This window comes from Synchiropus splendidus, chromosome 18, assembly GCF_027744825.2.
Source record: "Synchiropus splendidus isolate RoL2022-P1 chromosome 18, RoL_Sspl_1.0, whole genome shotgun sequence".
Classification (NCBI taxonomy): domain Eukaryota; kingdom Metazoa; phylum Chordata; class Actinopteri; order Syngnathiformes; family Callionymidae; genus Synchiropus; species Synchiropus splendidus.
In genome coordinates, this window is record NC_071351.1 from 6,649,498 (window position 1) to 6,667,277 (window position 17,780).

At 45.4% G+C, this 17,780-nt stretch overlaps 3 protein-coding genes across 4 annotated transcripts in view; 1 reads left to right on the forward strand and 2 right to left on the reverse strand.

Moving 5' to 3' along the window:
• The window catches only part of LOC128749413 (MICOS complex subunit mic25a-like), a 29,957-nt gene extending 21,694 nt beyond the window's left edge, over positions 1–8,263 (reverse strand). The window contains exons 1-4 of the mRNA XM_053849009.1: positions 8,083–8,263; positions 7,899–7,989; positions 6,582–6,666; positions 5,240–5,384 (exon numbers count right to left, since the gene is read on the reverse strand). Coding sequence (XP_053704984.1) covers positions 5,240–5,384; positions 6,582–6,666; positions 7,899–7,989; positions 8,083–8,166 — 405 coding nt within the window. The 5' untranslated portion in view covers positions 8,167–8,263. The remainder of the gene's footprint in view (positions 1–5,239; positions 5,385–6,581; positions 6,667–7,898; positions 7,990–8,082) is intronic.
• Positions 8,264–9,018: 755 nt separating this feature from the next.
• LOC128749470 (E3 ubiquitin/ISG15 ligase TRIM25-like) lies at positions 9,019–15,015 on the reverse strand. 2 transcript variants are annotated; one of them, XM_053849113.1, is made up of 4 exons: positions 12,811–15,015; positions 12,559–12,698; positions 11,185–11,352; positions 9,019–10,760 (listed from the first exon to the last, which is right to left on the reverse strand). In XM_053849113.1, exons 1-4 carry the CDS (start codon positions 13,429–13,431, stop codon positions 10,052–10,054), a joined length of 1,638 nt encoding a protein of 545 aa, XP_053705088.1. In that variant the 5' UTR covers positions 13,432–15,015; the 3' UTR covers positions 9,019–10,051. The 2 variants fall into 2 exon arrangements, with proteins under 2 accessions (XP_053705088.1, XP_053705089.1); XM_053849114.1 differs by lacking the exon at positions 11,185–11,352.
• A 534-nt stretch (positions 15,016–15,549) lies between these two features.
• On the forward strand, positions 15,550–17,464 carry LOC128749472 (twist-related protein 2-like). The gene is made up of 3 exons (XM_053849115.1): positions 15,550–16,166; positions 16,255–16,398; positions 17,351–17,464. Exons 1-2 carry the CDS (start codon positions 15,647–15,649, stop codon positions 16,275–16,277), a joined length of 543 nt encoding a protein of 180 aa, XP_053705090.1. The 5' UTR covers positions 15,550–15,646; the 3' UTR covers positions 16,278–16,398; positions 17,351–17,464.
• Positions 17,465–17,780: the final 316 nt, after the last annotated feature.

The window sequence follows — 17,780 nt, forward strand, 5'->3', positions numbered from 1 at the left end:
CGCATGATCTATCATGCACAGTAATTACAACATCATTTATTATATATTTTCCAGTGGCAGAACAAAACAGAAGTTATTTATACATTGTAATGAACTGCATTCTGACAGTTGGAACTCTCGATTTGAATTAAATAAAAAGTATGTGTAAAAATTCACATCAATTCAGCCTGCAAATAAAAAGATATTCATTCATTGTTTTTTTTTTTTTTTTTTACATCATTCTCAGTCAGCAAACCACCAGCAACTCCTCAAAGTCTCAGGATGCTGTCTCTCAGTCAGCATACTACTCATAACTCCTCTGCAAATCCATAAAGTATTAAACCTTCATGTCCAATCTTGCTGGATGAAATAGATGAACCCTCAACTCTAAGTATATCTATATGGCGACAAAATCCTTCCTGCAAATAAACTTACAGCACCTGCATCCTCTTAGCATCCACTCACTATTCAGACACAGTGCTGGGACGAATCTTCAGCAGGTTTTCCATAACTCAATCAATGCCAGAGAGAAGATCCATAAGAGACATGTCTGTAAAAGGTTGAAACATATGCCTGTCAAACGGTTGAAGGATTGTAATCCGTTTAGGATTCCAAACAGATACCTGGTAGAGCAAAGCACCTGCACTATATCACTCACCAAATGGCTCAATAGCAGCAGGTTCAAATCTGTCTGACTAAATCGGCAACCAGAAGCAAACATGCCAAAGCATCAAGCCATTCAGCGCTTCATGTCTCGCACTGTAATGACACTCATTCCCATCTGCTTGACTTCACTTAGCTTTGACATGCGAGTGTGAGACAACAGCTGCTTCAGCGACACCCGTTCCCAAACAATGAGCACTTTCCCTCTTGAAGTAGGTGTCTCATAGAACACATGACAGATGAAAGATCTAAAAATTAGTGATGTAGCTCAGGCAACCAATCCGAAGAGTGAATCACGATCAAGACTGGAAACAATGCTGCAAATAAAAATAAATACAAACACAGCCATGTTTAAATTCACTCAGTCAACTGTGTTGCCAGCATAAAAAAGGTCGATAACCTGGAGCAAGAATGACTTGGTTGCATTTCATATGACTCTCCCACCATCAAGAGTTGCATATCCGTTTTGTCTCAACTACGTTTGGATTAGGTCCTTTTGTTATTCAAGATCTATTTGTTTTCATCCAGCCAATGCTTGTTATGACGGCAAACCACCCGACATGTTTGCATTGCTCCATTCACAGTTGTCTGGCGAAGGGCGGGGCAAACAAATAAACTGACAGGTGTCAGTCAAGAAAACTCCTTTGGCTGGAGAGTAAATCATCACCAGTGAAAAACATTTGTTCAACTGAGGCAGAGAACATCTTGACAGAAACATAGCACTCCTCAAATGAGCATCTCAGGCAACAGTTGCCGTGGTGTCACGTGGTTTTACTTTACTGAAGAAAAAATACAAACCCTCAATAGGGACCCTTTAATTTAGAATGTGATGAAATGTCCAGTAACTTCAATTTCAATATTTTTTATTAAAAAAAACAGTGCAGCAGTGGTCTTGATAAAGAGTCCAACTCGGCCATGAGCAAACCAAGGCCATCGACATATGCAGTGGATTCCAAGATTGAGATTAGACTCCAGTGCTATAGCACTATGTTGGATATTTTGGATAAGAAGATGTTGATTTAACTGTCTGAGAAGTGCACAAGGAATCACAGCCTGGAGCAATACAAAAACTAACTGCCATGTGAATAGAGTCTCCCAATGCTTTGACCTTCAACCCCCACCTGGGAATAAAAATGTAAACTATGAATGCACATAAATTAAAGTTATTTCAAATTCTTAAATGCGTCAAAAAACACTCCAACACGAGTGGAATTGGCATTTCTTCTCCGGAGCTTTTAGCGAGGTAAAGAGGTAAAAATGAGTTTGTTTTGTCTCACTCCCCAAAGTGAGTTGACACTTGTAACATGTTTGCACCAGTGAAGCCCTTTTACATTCCCAGCAGCAAGCGCTCATCTTCCACACACCCTCCCGACCTCAAGAGGATATTGAGGTGGTGTTGACCTCCTGAGGATATTTGAAATGAAGGCCTCAAGCCTTCTCCACTTCCATAACATCTGTAGAAAAACTGTGATGCGGATATCTTGTCAGTCAGATGCCAACCTCATTTTCCGATCAAGACGGAAAGTGGCTGGTCATCCACAGTAGCATGCTGCTTAAAATTCACACCACACACCTCCCTTTTTTCACCCTGAAACTTTCTGCATGTTTAAACATCACCATACTCCAAACTGTTACTTATAAGTGTGATGGCATCCCGGAAAGAAGTAAATAAATGGATGTCTCTCAGACAGGAAGCGCTGACATAAACCTTCACCGCAATGAGGCAAAAGCATAAATGACCAAGAATCTTTCAAACTGAAAGAACCTGTAGATGAGTCGCAGATACGCCACGGCTATAATCTCTGCGATAAAAGACAGCAAATCGGATAAAGGGCTGAAATGAAGCGAAATAAGCAGAGGAGTGCAAATAAATGGGAAGCACCAGGCGATTTCTGAGCACCAAGGCAAAGTCAGAGAGGGGCAAAATGGAATACTGTTGCCATCTAGAGTTTGCTGGAAGAACTTGACTAAATCATGAATCATTTGAAATGTCATCTATATAGGTGATTTTATAGCATAAAACGAGGAGAACTGACTGAATAAGTGTGTTGCAAATTGCTTTGAAATGTTTAAATTCCCTTGTCAGTCTAGATTTACTTGACAACAAGAAGCGCTGTTACCATGTCAAAATAGACAGGTGCTGAATGGTCCGACACGTTTAAACTATGTATGTCAAATGCCTTCCACTTCACAGGACGGTGGTCGGCCGGCATTTATCCGACTTCCGCCTGATCAAAAAGGATCCAGCGCCTCGTAACTGTGGCCTCCCACGGACAATAGGCGGCCAGTGGCTGAAAGACTGCAGGAATAGCTGCTTGAATACTGTGTGTTCAGGAGATAAACCGCACAAGTTAAAGGGCAGAACAAGATGGAAACCTCTTCATTGTTCTGAAAGTAGAGAGGCATTCATTTTCACATGCTAATTTGATTAATAACCTTTTTATCCTGACACTAAAGCCCATTACCACATCGCAAAAAAAGAAAAATCTCCTCCTCGCCTTTGCTTCCCTTCTTTCCGTTCTCTTGATCCCTACGTTCATTCAAAGAGGAATCTGCGGAAGATTTGCTATTGCTACAAAGGGCCTTTGACGCGGGAAGCGGCCGGGGTCGAATCATACAGCAGGGAATTTGAGGGGAAAAAAAGGGAAGGGGTTGGGGGGGTGACGTCACACATTTGCCGGTCAACTCTATGCAGCTTCAATCGACAGGAAGTGGCTTTCGACTTTTTGATGCTGTGATTAAAAAGATTAAAATAAGAATTAAATATCTTGCTTTAAGTTAATAGTATTAACAGTTACGCAGTATTGATTCAAGAAAAAAAATTATATATATATAATTTCTCTCCTCCATGCTCTGCACTAAACATGGTGTCTTCACACCACCACTTTCCATTTCAACCTGAAACTTTCAGAAAGCTTTCACCAACCTTAACGTCGACTCAGCTGTCGACTTGTATTTCTCATCCCTGCAAGTCCCCTCATGTTTTCAAGGAAATAGTGCAGTGCTGTCATCTCATTAAACTTCTGAGGCTCTTTTTTCGGTTTCACTTCATGTCACGAATTTCAGCGAGGTGCCACTCACCTAACTGGCAGTGAGCCAGTGGAGAAGCCCAAACAATTTCCTCACATTTTCAGCATTGGAATAGCAGCTATAGATGGAGTATGAGCAAAATTGTTGAACGCTAGGACGCAGTGATCAAAAGTTATTATGATTATATGAAGAAGAACACCACATTCCCAGTTGCTTTGTTAAAACACAGAGTATTGAGTAAAAGATCCCATCAGTTTATCAAGAATAGATTTTTAAAAATCACTTTTCATGCTGAATTTTTTTACCATGGTGAAAGGATAAGGTCTATTGTTCTACTTCTGGCATCTACTTGTTTCAACTCAGTCTAGAAAGATCGGGAGAGCCTCTCATTCCCTCCATCACTGTGAATTTCTCTTGCAATATTCATGTCCTAGATGCCGTTTATCTAAATAATTCCTGTTAATAATATTCCAAGTGCAACAAGCTCAGTGGGGCAGCGGGTGGCTTTAGGAGCGTGTTAACACAGACACAGAATAGGGAGGAGAGGGAACTGACAGTACATTTATTAGCTCATTAGTTTTTCTTAAAAGCATCACCAGAGCATTGCATATGAAAAAAATAAATGCATCACTGCGTTCATGTCATTGAAATGGGTGGACTAGATCATGATGCAACACGAATGTGACTAACTTCTTACAGCTTTTGTTGCATCACTCTGTTTTTCTTTGGTTTGCTCAAGCATTTCATCATATTCCTTCTTAAATATTATGTTTAGTTTTTACTCAGGAGACGAATTCCAGGCAGATGCATATTCACATAATGTTTTGAAGAGCTTCTATTCGGAGAAGGCAAGCAAAGGGAAAAGAAAATCGAATTTCAGCAGCAGCAACTGGACGTTCTGCTGACATGCTCCCTTCAGCCTATTCACAGTAGGAGTATGCTGAAGGAGATAAGATGCATGCTATAGCTCGGGTTCACATCACATGAGGCTGATGTGGAGGCTCACAACTCAGCAACTGCTCCTATCTCCAGCGCCAGCAGCCTCTCAGGTTGCAATTTACCAATCCCAACAGCGTTGGTGACACAATGCCTTGCTTGGGAATGAGGAAGAGCAAAAGAGAAAGGGATGATGGATGAAGAGGAGGGGAAGGAAAAATCAAGCTGAAAGGTGAATGAGGGAGAAGGTGCAGGGGAGAACAAGGACTTGTGTGCGAAGACGGAGAGGTCCAAATGGAATTTCCAATTGCAAGGGCCATGTTGATTTAGAAGCACTAAATTGTAAGCCAAGATCATTCTGAAGAGAAAATGAATAACAGTGAAAATAAACCTCGGATTAAAGGATAGAACTCGACTGTTCTTACTCATTCTTGCACATTTGCCAAACTACAATCTTTCACAGTTTAATTTTCATGCCACAGAAAAATAACAAATGTCACAGCAATAGCTGCAAGAACAAAAGATAAACTCAACAAAATGATGTTCCCTTTTATCATGAAATTCAGACTTCATAATAATGTACTCTAAGATAACATGACACAAAATATCTAATGTTCGTGAGTGTGCATACCAGTGCTTTGGTCTTCTCAGCTTCTTCACGCTCGTGCTGTTTTCTCCTGCGTATGTCCTTCATCATCTCTTCTCTCATCTGCTGCTTCTCTTTCTCAGCTTTTTTATCCAGCTCCTCATTCAAGGTGTTCTGCTGCCACTCATTCCTAAGCGAACATGGAAACTGATATACACTTTTTCGCCAAAACAAACATTTGGACAATAAGCGATTGCCATTATCACTGAAGATTTCTAACTACAGTGGCACCTCGGTTTTCGAACGTCCCGAAATTTAGAGATTTTTTTGCTTCGGATTTCCAACGAAAACCCAGAACTTGAACGCCCCCAAAAAAAGCCAAAAGAAAACGTAACTAACGTGCGCGGACCGATCAGCTGACCCACGACGCGCTGTGTTATTGTGTATAACGCAGCCTCTGCATGCAGACGTGTCCCGTTAGCTACATTTACTGACTGTTTTTTCTGCATATTGAGGTGTAAAACCTTTCCTGTCTCCACACTGGACCCTGGTAAAGTGTCACAGGGGAGGTGCAGGGTTTGATGTCCTGTTGTGGGCTGGAGCTGGGACAGGGATGAGGCGAGTCTGGGACAGAGCGTGACTTGGTTTATGACTTTGTCACAGCCAAACTGCACAGAAGCGCACATTCAGAGCTGGACACGCACCGGGCACCTCTTCCCTTCTGGAGAGACGTCACTCACTCGGCAACCCCTCCCACATGCAGCGGCCACACACATAGAGGAACAGCCACCTGCAGCAGACACTCTACATTCACTCCTACAAAAGACTATTTTAAGGCTTGGAACGCATTGTTTCTTTTTCCATTCATTGTAATAGGAAAAATCGATTCAGATTTAGAACAAGTCGCTTCTTGAACAGCCGTCTGGAACGGATTGTGGTCGAGAACCGAGGCACCACTCTACTTTTCTAAGTCCTTGAATAAACTGTAAGTGTGTAAATGCAATTATTAATGTTGCTTCCCTTCCCTTGTTTCAACAGAAACAGTGGTTTTACTGTTAAAAACATTTCTGACAGAGGATCTGATCAAAATTTTTGTAGAATTTCTGAAGTCCTTTCCCATTCGATGCAGAATGACCACTGTCCTCACTTTCATTTACCGGTAAACCGCTGTCTATTCATAATGCAGTACTCTAATAATCCAGCAGAGGACAGCAAACTCGCATGAATTTCGATTAGATTAGGCAAAATCTCATTGAACAGTTACAACCGCAAGCACTTTCATAATTTTGATGGTGACAAACAGACTAGAGTTTGAAGGCATTTACAACTCTCTATTCAGCACCCTGCTGCATCTCTTTAATAAACAAGCGACACATCTTCCACTCACCTCCTCTGTTCTCCTTTAGACTCAGATTTACTGCTAGACTTTGGGTCGGGTGTCTTCGGTTTGGAGTGCGAGGTGTTAGAGGAGCCTACATGGGAAGAAAAGAAGGTTCTTATGAAGGTTTTTAGAAGGTTTTTATGCCATTACATGGGCTGTAAGTCACCACTTACCAGAACAGCCTTCAACCTCTGAGCCCTCGACACAACACAGATTTCCTTAGGTTCAATAAGGTTATATTTTCTCTTAAAGTGCCTTTATTACGTGACTCAATGTGACAATGACGTGGAGGGTACTGGCATCTTATCTTGTCTAGTCTGTGAATAGAGCTAGAAAAAGATAAAGACGCTTAAATCAATTTTCTGTGGTTTGTTTTTTTCAGAATGGGAGATGTCAAGATGATTTTTTTTATTATTTCCAGGTATTTTGAGGTAGTCCAGGGAGGACTGAGCAGCTTAGTGGTGTCTCTATCACAGACAATTGCAGTGTGGTTTTGAGTGTTACAGCCCGGGACTGTTTGCTATATTGAGAACCACCACCACCAACCAGCTGCAGCCACCTGATGTTGGGAGCCTTTAAAGTCACCCGTATTCCTGAGCGTCAGCCGCTTTGTGTAGCAGTTGCTTTACTTTCACAGACTAGTTTGATTCTGTTTCTTCTGTTGTGTTGTGTTGACCTTCCTTATTGAATCTGTGATCATTTTGTTGTATTTTCTGTCAAATATTTTGTGACACTTCTCTCAATTATTCAATTTTATTTTCCCTGTTCCCAAGCATGGACATAACAATGAGACTCGCCCTAAAATAAAAACCTAAAACTAGCATTCGGACTGGAATAAACCCCATTGTGCAAGTACATTTCCAATCTATGAAACATTGCAACACCACTCTCTATCTCACTCCTCAGCAAACTCACTGCCGCAGCTGTGAGCGTTTAACGCATCTATCTGTCAATAAGACAGTTGTTTTCTGCTATCAAATGTGGTTTTTTTTTCGCACCAACCATCATAGCTCTGAACCATGAGCAGGGTTACACATACAAAACTGTTGCGTTGCGAGTGTAGAAGTGCTTTCACTTGTCAACATTTATCTGTCAAATGCTAAGCTGCATATTGTTTCTAATCTGTATTCATTGAATGGGTTCGGTCTCAGTGTGTTTGGGTTGTTGTTGTTGATCCAAATATGACTTTTCAAGTGTGTATCCTCGAAGGTTGTGCGGGCGGTTTGGTTCTACTCTGCAGACTGACACCAAGCCACAAACGCCAGACAAATTCTTCATGCAGACACTTCCAAATGGCTCAGTGTGTGCGGATGTGAAGTTTACCCAGGTCCACCTGAGGGCTGGCTGACAGAGAGGAACGTCCAGGAGGAACGTTCGCGTCTCCCCTCATCCTCTGAAGGACATCTTCAGACAGCTGAAAGATGAAAACACACACTTGAGGCCACACATTCAGAGGAACGCAAAGCAAGAATCGCTTGCTGAAGAGTGCTAGCTACATTAGCATTACCTTGATACCGCGCAGAATTCTGACTCTGTCCTCGTCGTCGACACCGTAAGAGACCTTTCTTGTCCTGCTCTCTCCGACACCCATGTTTCCTGTAATTCGTACGCGCGTGTGTTTCTTTATTTCATGGACTTATGGGACTTGACAGAAACGAACACTTCCCTGCAGCTCAATGACGGAGCCTCTGACGGATGGGACTGGGGTTGCCAGACACTGGATGCGTATCCCCCATTCCCAGCTCTCGTTCACGACTTCTTCTGACGTTAGCGATTATTAAAAACGAGCGACAGAAACCGAAATATACATTTAGTTTGATTGAAAAACAAATTAAAACAAATTATTGACTCTGTGTCGTGATACATGTTTTCATCATTTGCGTTTCACTTCGCCGTGGCAACCTTCATTTCATATTTTCACAGCAGTTCCAGAATGAATGGAACTTTTAAAGAATGGAATTGTAATGGAAGTTGATAAACAAAAGAGACAAAGAGACATTGTGAATTAAAATCTCATTGTGACTCAGACTCCCCTGAATGATTTGCTGTAGATAACAGTCACCATCATTTTGGTTTTATTCCCTGCGTAAAACAGTGTTCAAACAGAACTAGGTCAAATAGTTTTTGAGAGTTTCTGAAATGACACAAATTCATCGGTTATTTATGGTGAAAACATCGCACCTCGGTTCCTGCATCCGAGTGCATTGAATGCCAACTATGTTGGCACAATACAGAAGAAACACCGACACAAGCAGATCTGACTTGAGTTTGCTCTCCAGAACCACCATCCAAAATAGATACAGATGACTTTAAGAGATGAGTTTGCTCTCCAGAACCACCATCCAAAATAGATACAGATAACTTTAAGAGATGACTTTATCATGTTTGTACATCTGTGAAAGGATGTGAGTCGAATGAGGGATCACAAAATGATTTGGTAGAGTAGGTTTTATGGGGCAAGTCCAGTGCAGTGAAACTCGATGACTTAAGAAACAAGCGAAACAGTACTGTAGGTTACATTCCAGGTGAAGAGGTGGAAGTGACTGACTGGTGTGATGCCAGATGTGTGAAGACAGAAGTTTAGACGGTGGGTAAGTGCAGAGAGAGTCGTGGCTGTGATGATGCCGTGCAGAGAATGTGAGATCGGGAGTGTTGAGGAGGTGAGGGTTGAGAGAGTGTGACCGTTGAGTGAAAGAGTAATTGTGCTGAGAAGGCCGGGAGCGAAAGACGGTGGCGAGACAATGACGGATGAGACCGAGGCGACTAAGTGACCAGCGTGCAACAGCAGTTGGAAGAGTGCGTGTGAGTTGAGTGGGGCAGTTTAGAGAGTCAGGGTTGACAGAGTGATGGAGTGGGAGCAAGACGGTTTGAGGGAGATAGGACGAGTGTTTTGAGAGTGAGACAAAGAGTGCGAAAATATTAAGGAAAAGAATTACAAAGGAGGAGAATGTGTATTGTTTGACAAAGACTATTCTGTGATCCAGCTTCACTGCGATTTACATATTTATTAAGTCATAATCATGGCAGCAACATATGAAAACACCCTCTTTCTTTTGTTCCAGCCTCTCATTTGTGTGATTCCCTGTGACCCCAGATCATTGTGAGCCATGTATTTTAGCAGTACATTTCATTTTAAATATTGCTAGTGCGATGATCTCAAACAGACAGCAGATGGCAGTAACGCTACAAGGTTCCACTAACATGCGACAGACAGGAAGAAGAGGCCGCTCTGCAGGGAACAAGCGAGAAACCCCCCAAGATTTTGTCACCACAATCACATCTAAGTTGATTTAGTAGCGCATAGTTTGGCTTCATTCAGTAACTTTCTGCCTGCTTTAACTAGTGCTAGTCAACTTGACACTGTTTGTCAATCCAAACAGTATTAAAGTGACTGTTTTCAAATGGAAGCATTGACATATTCGAACCCACACAAGTTCCATATATATATATACACACACAGACAGATGGACTGAGGTTCACATCCCACTGTCGAGTACGATCCAGGATTCTGGAGTGTTTGAGTGGATGCTGAACGCAGGGTAAAGTGGCTCTCGAAAGACAGCTCTGAATGTGTGCAGGTGCTCTCTGCGACCTTTGGTGCTGTGGAAAGACAAACTTCCTCCCTCATAGTCCAGCGCCACCTCAATCCTCTGCGGCGGCGCCCTTATCTCCCCCAGGGCCACGTTACAGGAGGCCTGACACACCGTCAGCTTGTTGTTTTTCCACTGAATGCGCCAGGACACCGAGTTGTGTCCCAGACGACTGTGGTCTCCGCGGCGAGGGATGCTCCTGTAGCACATGCCGACGGACCACATGCTTTTCGCTCCCACTTCCACCACCCAAATGTGCTCTCCGCCCAGGATCCCCTGGCTGCACAGAACCTGGGGTGCACTCGTGAAACGCTCGGCGTGATCGGGGTGCTGCTGTTTTGTGGCACTGTACTTGACCGAGCGCAGATCACTGGAGACCATCAAACTGGGGTGAGCAGTGGCGACGTCGAAGGTCAGCTCCAGTGGGTTGAGGAGGATGCAGAGGGAGTCCAGGAGGAGGGTCATCTCAGATCGGAAGTCTTTGGTCCTGAGGTCCATCTGCAGACGGCTGGTGTTGAGGGGAACCTTGGATGGGATGTTGGATTGAATGCTGCCTGAGACCACTCCCCTCACTTTTGGTTCAATCTGCATGAACCTGTGGAGCAGACACATTTATTTTAACAAATAAAATGTTGAGGTCAATAAAAGAGCCTGCACGGAAGTTGTTTAAAATGGAAAAAACTCGGGAATTTCAGAGGCATATATGCAGGCTTGGGTTTATGAAAGGTCATTTTATAGCAGCTTCTCATTGGAGTATATGTACAATGAATAACTTAAGATGTGTCCAGACTTTCGGTATGTAGAAAGTACCGATGGGCTGACGGTAGTTGGTGGCGCCCTCCGTTTAAAAATGATGTGAGGTTTCATTGAAATGTTTGTTCAATTGTAGAGCAGGGAGCGCCATCTAGTGGGCTCTGAAAGTGAGCGCACTGTTTCATGAAGCCTCACTTGCCCATCACTGACACCAAGTCCTTTTTTGTAAAACTGAAATCTTGTGAAAATCATTCCGAAGGAAGCACCTGTTAATGAAGTCCCAAGGGTCTTCCACGCTGAGGACCTCTGTTGTGCTTTGTTGCGCCTCCTGCAGTTGCTGCTGCTGCTCCTCCAGCACACTCAGTCCGAGCTGCCAGCTCTTCCTGCGCTGACCTCGCTCCTCCTCCAGCACTGTACTCAGCTTTTCCTTGTACCTGAACACCATCGGAGCACTTAGTTATCAAAGTATCTTCCCACAAATGTTGCGCTGGCTTTCAAAAACACCCCTGTTTTTCTCAACGTGTATCTGGGAATTAAATTATTGGAGTTTTTAATGCGTTGCGAGTGTCAGAACTCGGAAAAATAAACCTTTGGCAGCGTAAATTATTGGGAACTGAATTTCCAATTCTTCAGGTAAATAAGTGTCTGAACCATTCGAAGCTTTTTAGATGTAGCGAGACCATTATTTGGAGGCCGCACTGAGTGTAGTACATTGCTGGTGGAGGTCCAATGTTTACAAAATAGTCATTCATTGCTCCACACTGCCCTTTTCAGTCAAGCCTCGTGCCTCTTGTGTTGTTGGAAATTTCCAGTATGTGGTATCTTCCAGGCTGCCACTGTCCTTTCCTCCTCTTGTCTTTTATTGTCCTTTGCTCTTTCGTTCTTTTCGGTTCTTTTCCGCTTTATTTCGAGTTGTTGAACTAGTTCTTCCTCGTCCATGCCCTGCCAGCCAGCCATGGCGTCTTGTGCTGTTATGCAAGAGACTAATGGACCGTGTTTGTTACACAATCCACGATGTCTGTCAACATATTCATCATACAGTATGTGCTATGAACATGACTTTCTTTTGTTTCCAAGTCTTCCTGCCTGGCACATCTGGCACCAGTAGCGCTGCACATGTTCTGCTGTCATTCGGGTGGTTGGTCATGTCAGACTTCTTTAGTTCATCTGGAACTGGAGACCTGTTTCCATGTCAACATGTCGTCTTTGCCATGCTGCCTGTTGCATTTAAGCCAGCAAATATCATGATGTCGGTGAAAGCTGCGTGTAAACCCCTGGTGTTTGGCAGTGTTTCTGGTTGATAGACGCTGTTGTACACCTGATAAAGTAAAAAAAAAAAGCAGTTTTTTGTGTCACTGAAGAGCAAGATTGCAGTGGAACAGGCTCACACGGAGGACAAACTGCTGACAGACAGGCAGTGAGAAGAGAAATAATCTGATCCTGAGTTGGTAGTTGGCCGGCGGGAGTGGCTTCAGAGCTGAGTACACCTGGTTTGGCCTCTACAACAGTGGCATTTAAAGCTCAGCAAAGCATCTGATAAAGCCGTCCTGGTTCATCGAAGATTACCGAACCGTGCTGCAAGCTGGTTCTGTTGCATAAGAAAGTCTCGTGGCCGCTGCATGTTTTTTAGCGATTGTTACCTGTCGACGAGGCCGGCGATGCGCTCCATGATTGTGACAGCCTTGTCGATCATCTTGTCCCCGACGGCTTCACAGGTTCTCTGCTCCTCCACAGTCTTCTTCAGGAGACTCTCTGTCAGCTGCAGCTTGCCAGACACCACCTGGAACACCGATGTGGTGGAACTAAATAAACATTTCGTTGTAGTCGTATCGGCTTCCGACCTCATCTTTGACTAGTCGCAAAGATGATGACGTGGTGGAGGGAAAACGTACCTTGCTGCGGGTCTGGAGCGCCCGTCTCATCTCCTCCTCAGCCGCACTGAAGGTCAGCACGTCGTGATTGTGGTGGTAGCCTTCCTTCAAGCACGTGCCACACAGAGGGGCCATGTCACTGGAGCAGAAATACTCAAGTGGACGCTGATGCACTTGGCATCCCTTTATCCCCAGCTCCTGCTGAGGTGCCACCAAAATATGATCCCTAAAAGCCGCCTTCTCGTTGTGCCTCTGCAGGTGTCTGGAGCACAAAGGCACCTCGCAATTCAGGCACGCCTGCACTGCCAGGGCCGGCTCATCGATGCAGTGGTCACAGAAGGCCGCCCCTTCCTGGACCTCCTCCGTCAGCCTCGCCAGCTCAGGGGCCGACGCCAGGTAACCCTGGATGATGTTGGAGAGCTTGAAGTTCCTCGGGAGGGTGCTGAAACCCTCAAACTCCGAGCGGCACTCCGGACAACGTGGAGGCGTTTTCCCGCCATCAAGAGTCGCCGAGGTCTGGAGGAGGCAAGCGCGACAGTAGCTGTGGCCGCAGGGAAGAGCCACGGGATCCAAATAGAGTTGAAAGCAGATGGCACAGCTCAGCTCCAAGGCCAGCAAATCCACCGGCTTTGACAGAGACATTATCAGACCCAAGTGTACTGGCTGTCTGCTGCTCCGGACTCCGCTCTCGAAGAAGGATCCAAACAAATGACATGAGAATGCCTCCACCTTCTAGAGGGAGGTGCACTCCATTCCAAGAGGCAGAACTGCAGCACCGAACACACACGCACACTCTATGTTTGCATGTTTTGCGGGGACATTCCCCATGCCTTGCCCAGCCTCTCAACCAAACCCTAACCTTCCAAAACACGCGGCTCACCTGAACCGGGGCCTAAACCATACTTAAATTCAACCATAATAACCTAGTTAGTTTTGACGTTTGAATCCTCAAACTGAGACTTAAACTTGTGGGGACCAAAGTAGGTGTGTTTCCAAGAACTGGTCAGCACAGGTGCAGCTACACACACACACACACTCATATGCAAACACATCAAATCCCCGTCCACTTTTATTGATACAACATGTCGGTGTGACATTCTCTATCCTCTATAGATCATGAGTTGTGACAGATCCTGAGACATGATTTACAGCTGGACTATGAGTGTGTGTGGAATAACGGGAAAATACGGGACACTGGTTTTGTACACAGGACTAGTTTTGAAATCTGTTGACTGTAAGCATCACAGCTCGTGTGTGTCTTGTTCCTGCTTTGACTCTTTCATTAATCCACTGACTGTGGGACCCTCATGTTGCCTGATATTAACATGCTTCTCTGTGACCTGACAGCAACCTCATCTTAAGTCACACGTGGTCTGGAGATGGACGTTCAGGGCAGCGATGAAATCAGACGACTGCATTCAAGTCCCCTTCCACATGGACATCCACATTCACTGTCACTTAAATGAGTGAATCTCACTGTTTATTGAACCCAGTTAGAGGCGATATAAAGTGCAGGCCATTATTACGACTTTGAACATGGAGTCCTGAGCATCACAACAGCGACCTCTGCTGTGCGTGTTTGGTAGGACAGATATAGTTGTGAGTGTTTTGTTGATCTATAACTTTCCGGGAAGCCATCTTGGATTTCATGCTCTGGGTCCCGTTAGCTACATTTACTGGCTGTTTTGTCTTCATATTGAGGTGTAAAACCTTTCCTGTCTCCACACTGGACCGTGGTAGAGTGTCACAGGGGAGGTGCAGGGTTTGATGTCCTGTTGTGGGCTGGAGCTGGGACAGGGATGAGGCGAGTCTGGGACAGAGCGTGACTTGGTTTATGACTTTGTCACAGCCAAACTGCACAGAAGCGCACATTCAGAGCTGGACACGCACCGGGCACCTCTTCCCTTCTGGAGAGACGTCACTCACTCGGCAACCCCTCCCACATGCAGCGGCCACACACATAGAGGAACAGCGCACCTGCAGCAGACACTCGACATTCACTCCTACAAAAGACTGTTTTAAGGCTTGCTAAAGGTACTAAACTATCAAAGGCAGTCGATGTCAGACGTTGTTAAACACTCACCGCGAGGCTGGAGAGCTTGTCCCGCCTGCACCGCACCACACCACCACTGCTCCCTCCAGGGCAACAGGTGGCGCCATCAGTTAAGGCAAAGTCAAAGGTTAAATTCAAGGTTGTGAGAAGCCAAAGCTCTGTAAAATGTTCATGTAAACCTGTTGTTTAGCTCTCAGCAAGAGTTTGGCAACATGGTTCTGCCATGAGATCTGAGCTGAGCTGAACTCATGGTCTGTGAGTAAATAAATTTGAGCAATGATGATCTCCAGATGTGATTCGGGTTAAAGGTTACAGAGGTGTATTTTTGGGGACAACAGTTCCCAAACCCTCTTTTAGTTGAGGCATGAAAACGGCGAGCATTTTGCGTCTGCTGCAGCTCTGGAGCGAGGAGACTGGGAGGGAGTTGCGAGCTCCTCTGGGGGGGATGGTGAGAGCTGGGACCGGGGGGGAAGTCTGGAACCTATAAACGTGGATAAAAGGAAAATGTCAGGAGGGGTAGCTGTGGTTGGCTGGAAGAAACACCTCAACCTTTTCTCTTTCATCACGGCAGCAGTGCGAGATTTGTCCTTCCTGTTGTCCAACGCTGCTCTGTCCAATCGGTGAGCCAGATGGGTGGGAAGCTGGAGCTTTCGTGGTCACCTCCCTCTTGAAAACTGGAGTCCAAGTTGCTCTGGACTCACATGTAGGAAGCGCAGAGCGATGGGATGTGGCGAGATGTGACTGGTGAGGCTGGCGGGGGAGTGAAGGCTCGAGATCCAGCGGAAGGAGTGGAGAGACACAAGCATGAGAAAGGAGGAGCACTGCAAGGAAGAGCATCTTGTCAGAGGAAGACCATCATCGCACGCCTGCTCTGTTGTCGTCGCCGCTCCGCAGCTCAAACGGTCCCTCACAGAGGATCATATTACCACAGTCACTTCCACCAGCCTCAGCTCTCCTCCAGCTGGAGCCAAGAGACTGAAAAGGAGTCCTCAGTACCAGTCCCCGCCGAGTCCCGGAGGCCTTTCCTCTCCTGAAGACCCGCATGGTCAGAGAATGATCGCCAACATCCGCGAGCGCCAGCGGACTCAATCCCTGAACGAAGCCTTCGCCTCACTGAGGAAGATCATTCCGACGCTGCCGTCCGACAAACTGAGCAAGATCCAGACGCTGAAGCTGGCGTCCCGCTACATCGACTTCCTGTGCCAGGTTCTGCAGAGCGACCAGATGGACTCCAAGCTGACTGGCTCCAGCTACTTGGCCCATGAAAGACTGAGCTACGCCTTCTCCGTGTGGCGGATGGAGGGAGCCTGGTCCACCGCCTCTGGTCATTAACCCTGCTTCAGAACCCCGGTCCAGTCAGAGTAGCCCAGTCTGTGATCATGAGTGAAACCCTGCTTTTACTGTTTCTGCAGATCACAGCCAAGGTCAGAAGTGAAGGGCTGATGGATCAGCTGAGACAGGGATTTGTCTGTGACCAGGTGCGATTCAGCATGGCAGCTTCCCGTCCTCTACATCCCCACCACCATCTTCATCATCTTCATCATCATCATCGGAAGGTAGGCACAAACATAACTGCAACAAGTGGAGCGGAGAGGCTGAAAACACCCGTGTAGACATCACTAAAAGTTGACACATTTTTGTATATCAGGATGGAAGTGTTGTAAAAACTCAAGCGGAACTGTCCTTTGTGTTCATTTGTGATGTTTTCGTGAGACCGTCATGGTTCATCAGCTCAGAGGCGGCGGACACTGCTGTCCAGGGGCTTTTCAAATTGTTTCAAAACTATTTTCACATCATTCCTCCCTCCAAGTTTCTGACACAAGCGATGTGTTGTTTTTTTTTATATACTTCTTTTGTCTCAGCTCATGCCAATAAAAATACTCCGAAATTCTTTCCTCCCATTCGGGCCCAATTCCGCTCGCGTTGCACGAAGCTGCGCTCCGGCTCTGGCAGAGCGGACGAGGAGGCGTAATGAAAACAAACCTTCTCTGAAGCTATGAATCATGCGTGTCACCATCAAAGGGAGGGTTCATGTGGCTCCCCACTGGCTCCTCATAAAGCACTGGAATCCATGGAGGAGCTGCGAGCAGACTCGCCAGTCGCCGTGCAGTAAACCAGCCTCAGCAGAAAAACTGTGAAAGAGGGTTAATGTCGGCGGCGCAATCTTGCTTTGCTCAGCAGATAAACGCTGAACCTTCTCCCCGAGAGCGAGAGCGCCACCTACTGAGCTCTGAAAATGAGGAGTGTTTCATGAAGCCTCACCAGCACTCACATCACTATCAAACCTAACCCTGGAGATGAGCGCCAGGACCAGCTGTTCCACTTCACGAACAAACCCGGCTGAAACATGTCGTCTCCTTTGCAAAGAAAACTTTGCGTGTTTGACTTTTAAAAGGGAGTAAATCCAGCTGCCAGTCTCACGCTGCGGGTCGTCTGTACTGTAAGGTGATTTTATTTGAAGTTGTGGTTTGTTCTTCATGATCTGTGCGTGTGTATGTGTCTTCACAGATGCCGACAGCTGCTCATGTGGATCGTTGCTTCTGGACTTTTATGATACAAGCCATGTAAATATTGTTTTAAAAAACCTTTTTACTTGAATTAAATCACTTCGTCTAATAAGATGCAACAGAACCAAAGGCTCCAGGGATTCTAGTCACTTTGTGTGTTGACTTGGAGACAACAGTGAAGGACTCTAATGTGCAGGGAAATCAGAGGGACAGTTTCCTTGAGAACGCACGAAAAAAATGTTTTTTTAAACCAAAAATAAAATACAATACAATTCACAAGTCAGAACTCTTGTCTTTATTGGCTTTTCTCTATCTCTCACACACACACACACACACACACACACACACACACACACACACACACACACACACACACACACACACACACACACACACACACACACACACACACACACACACACACACACACA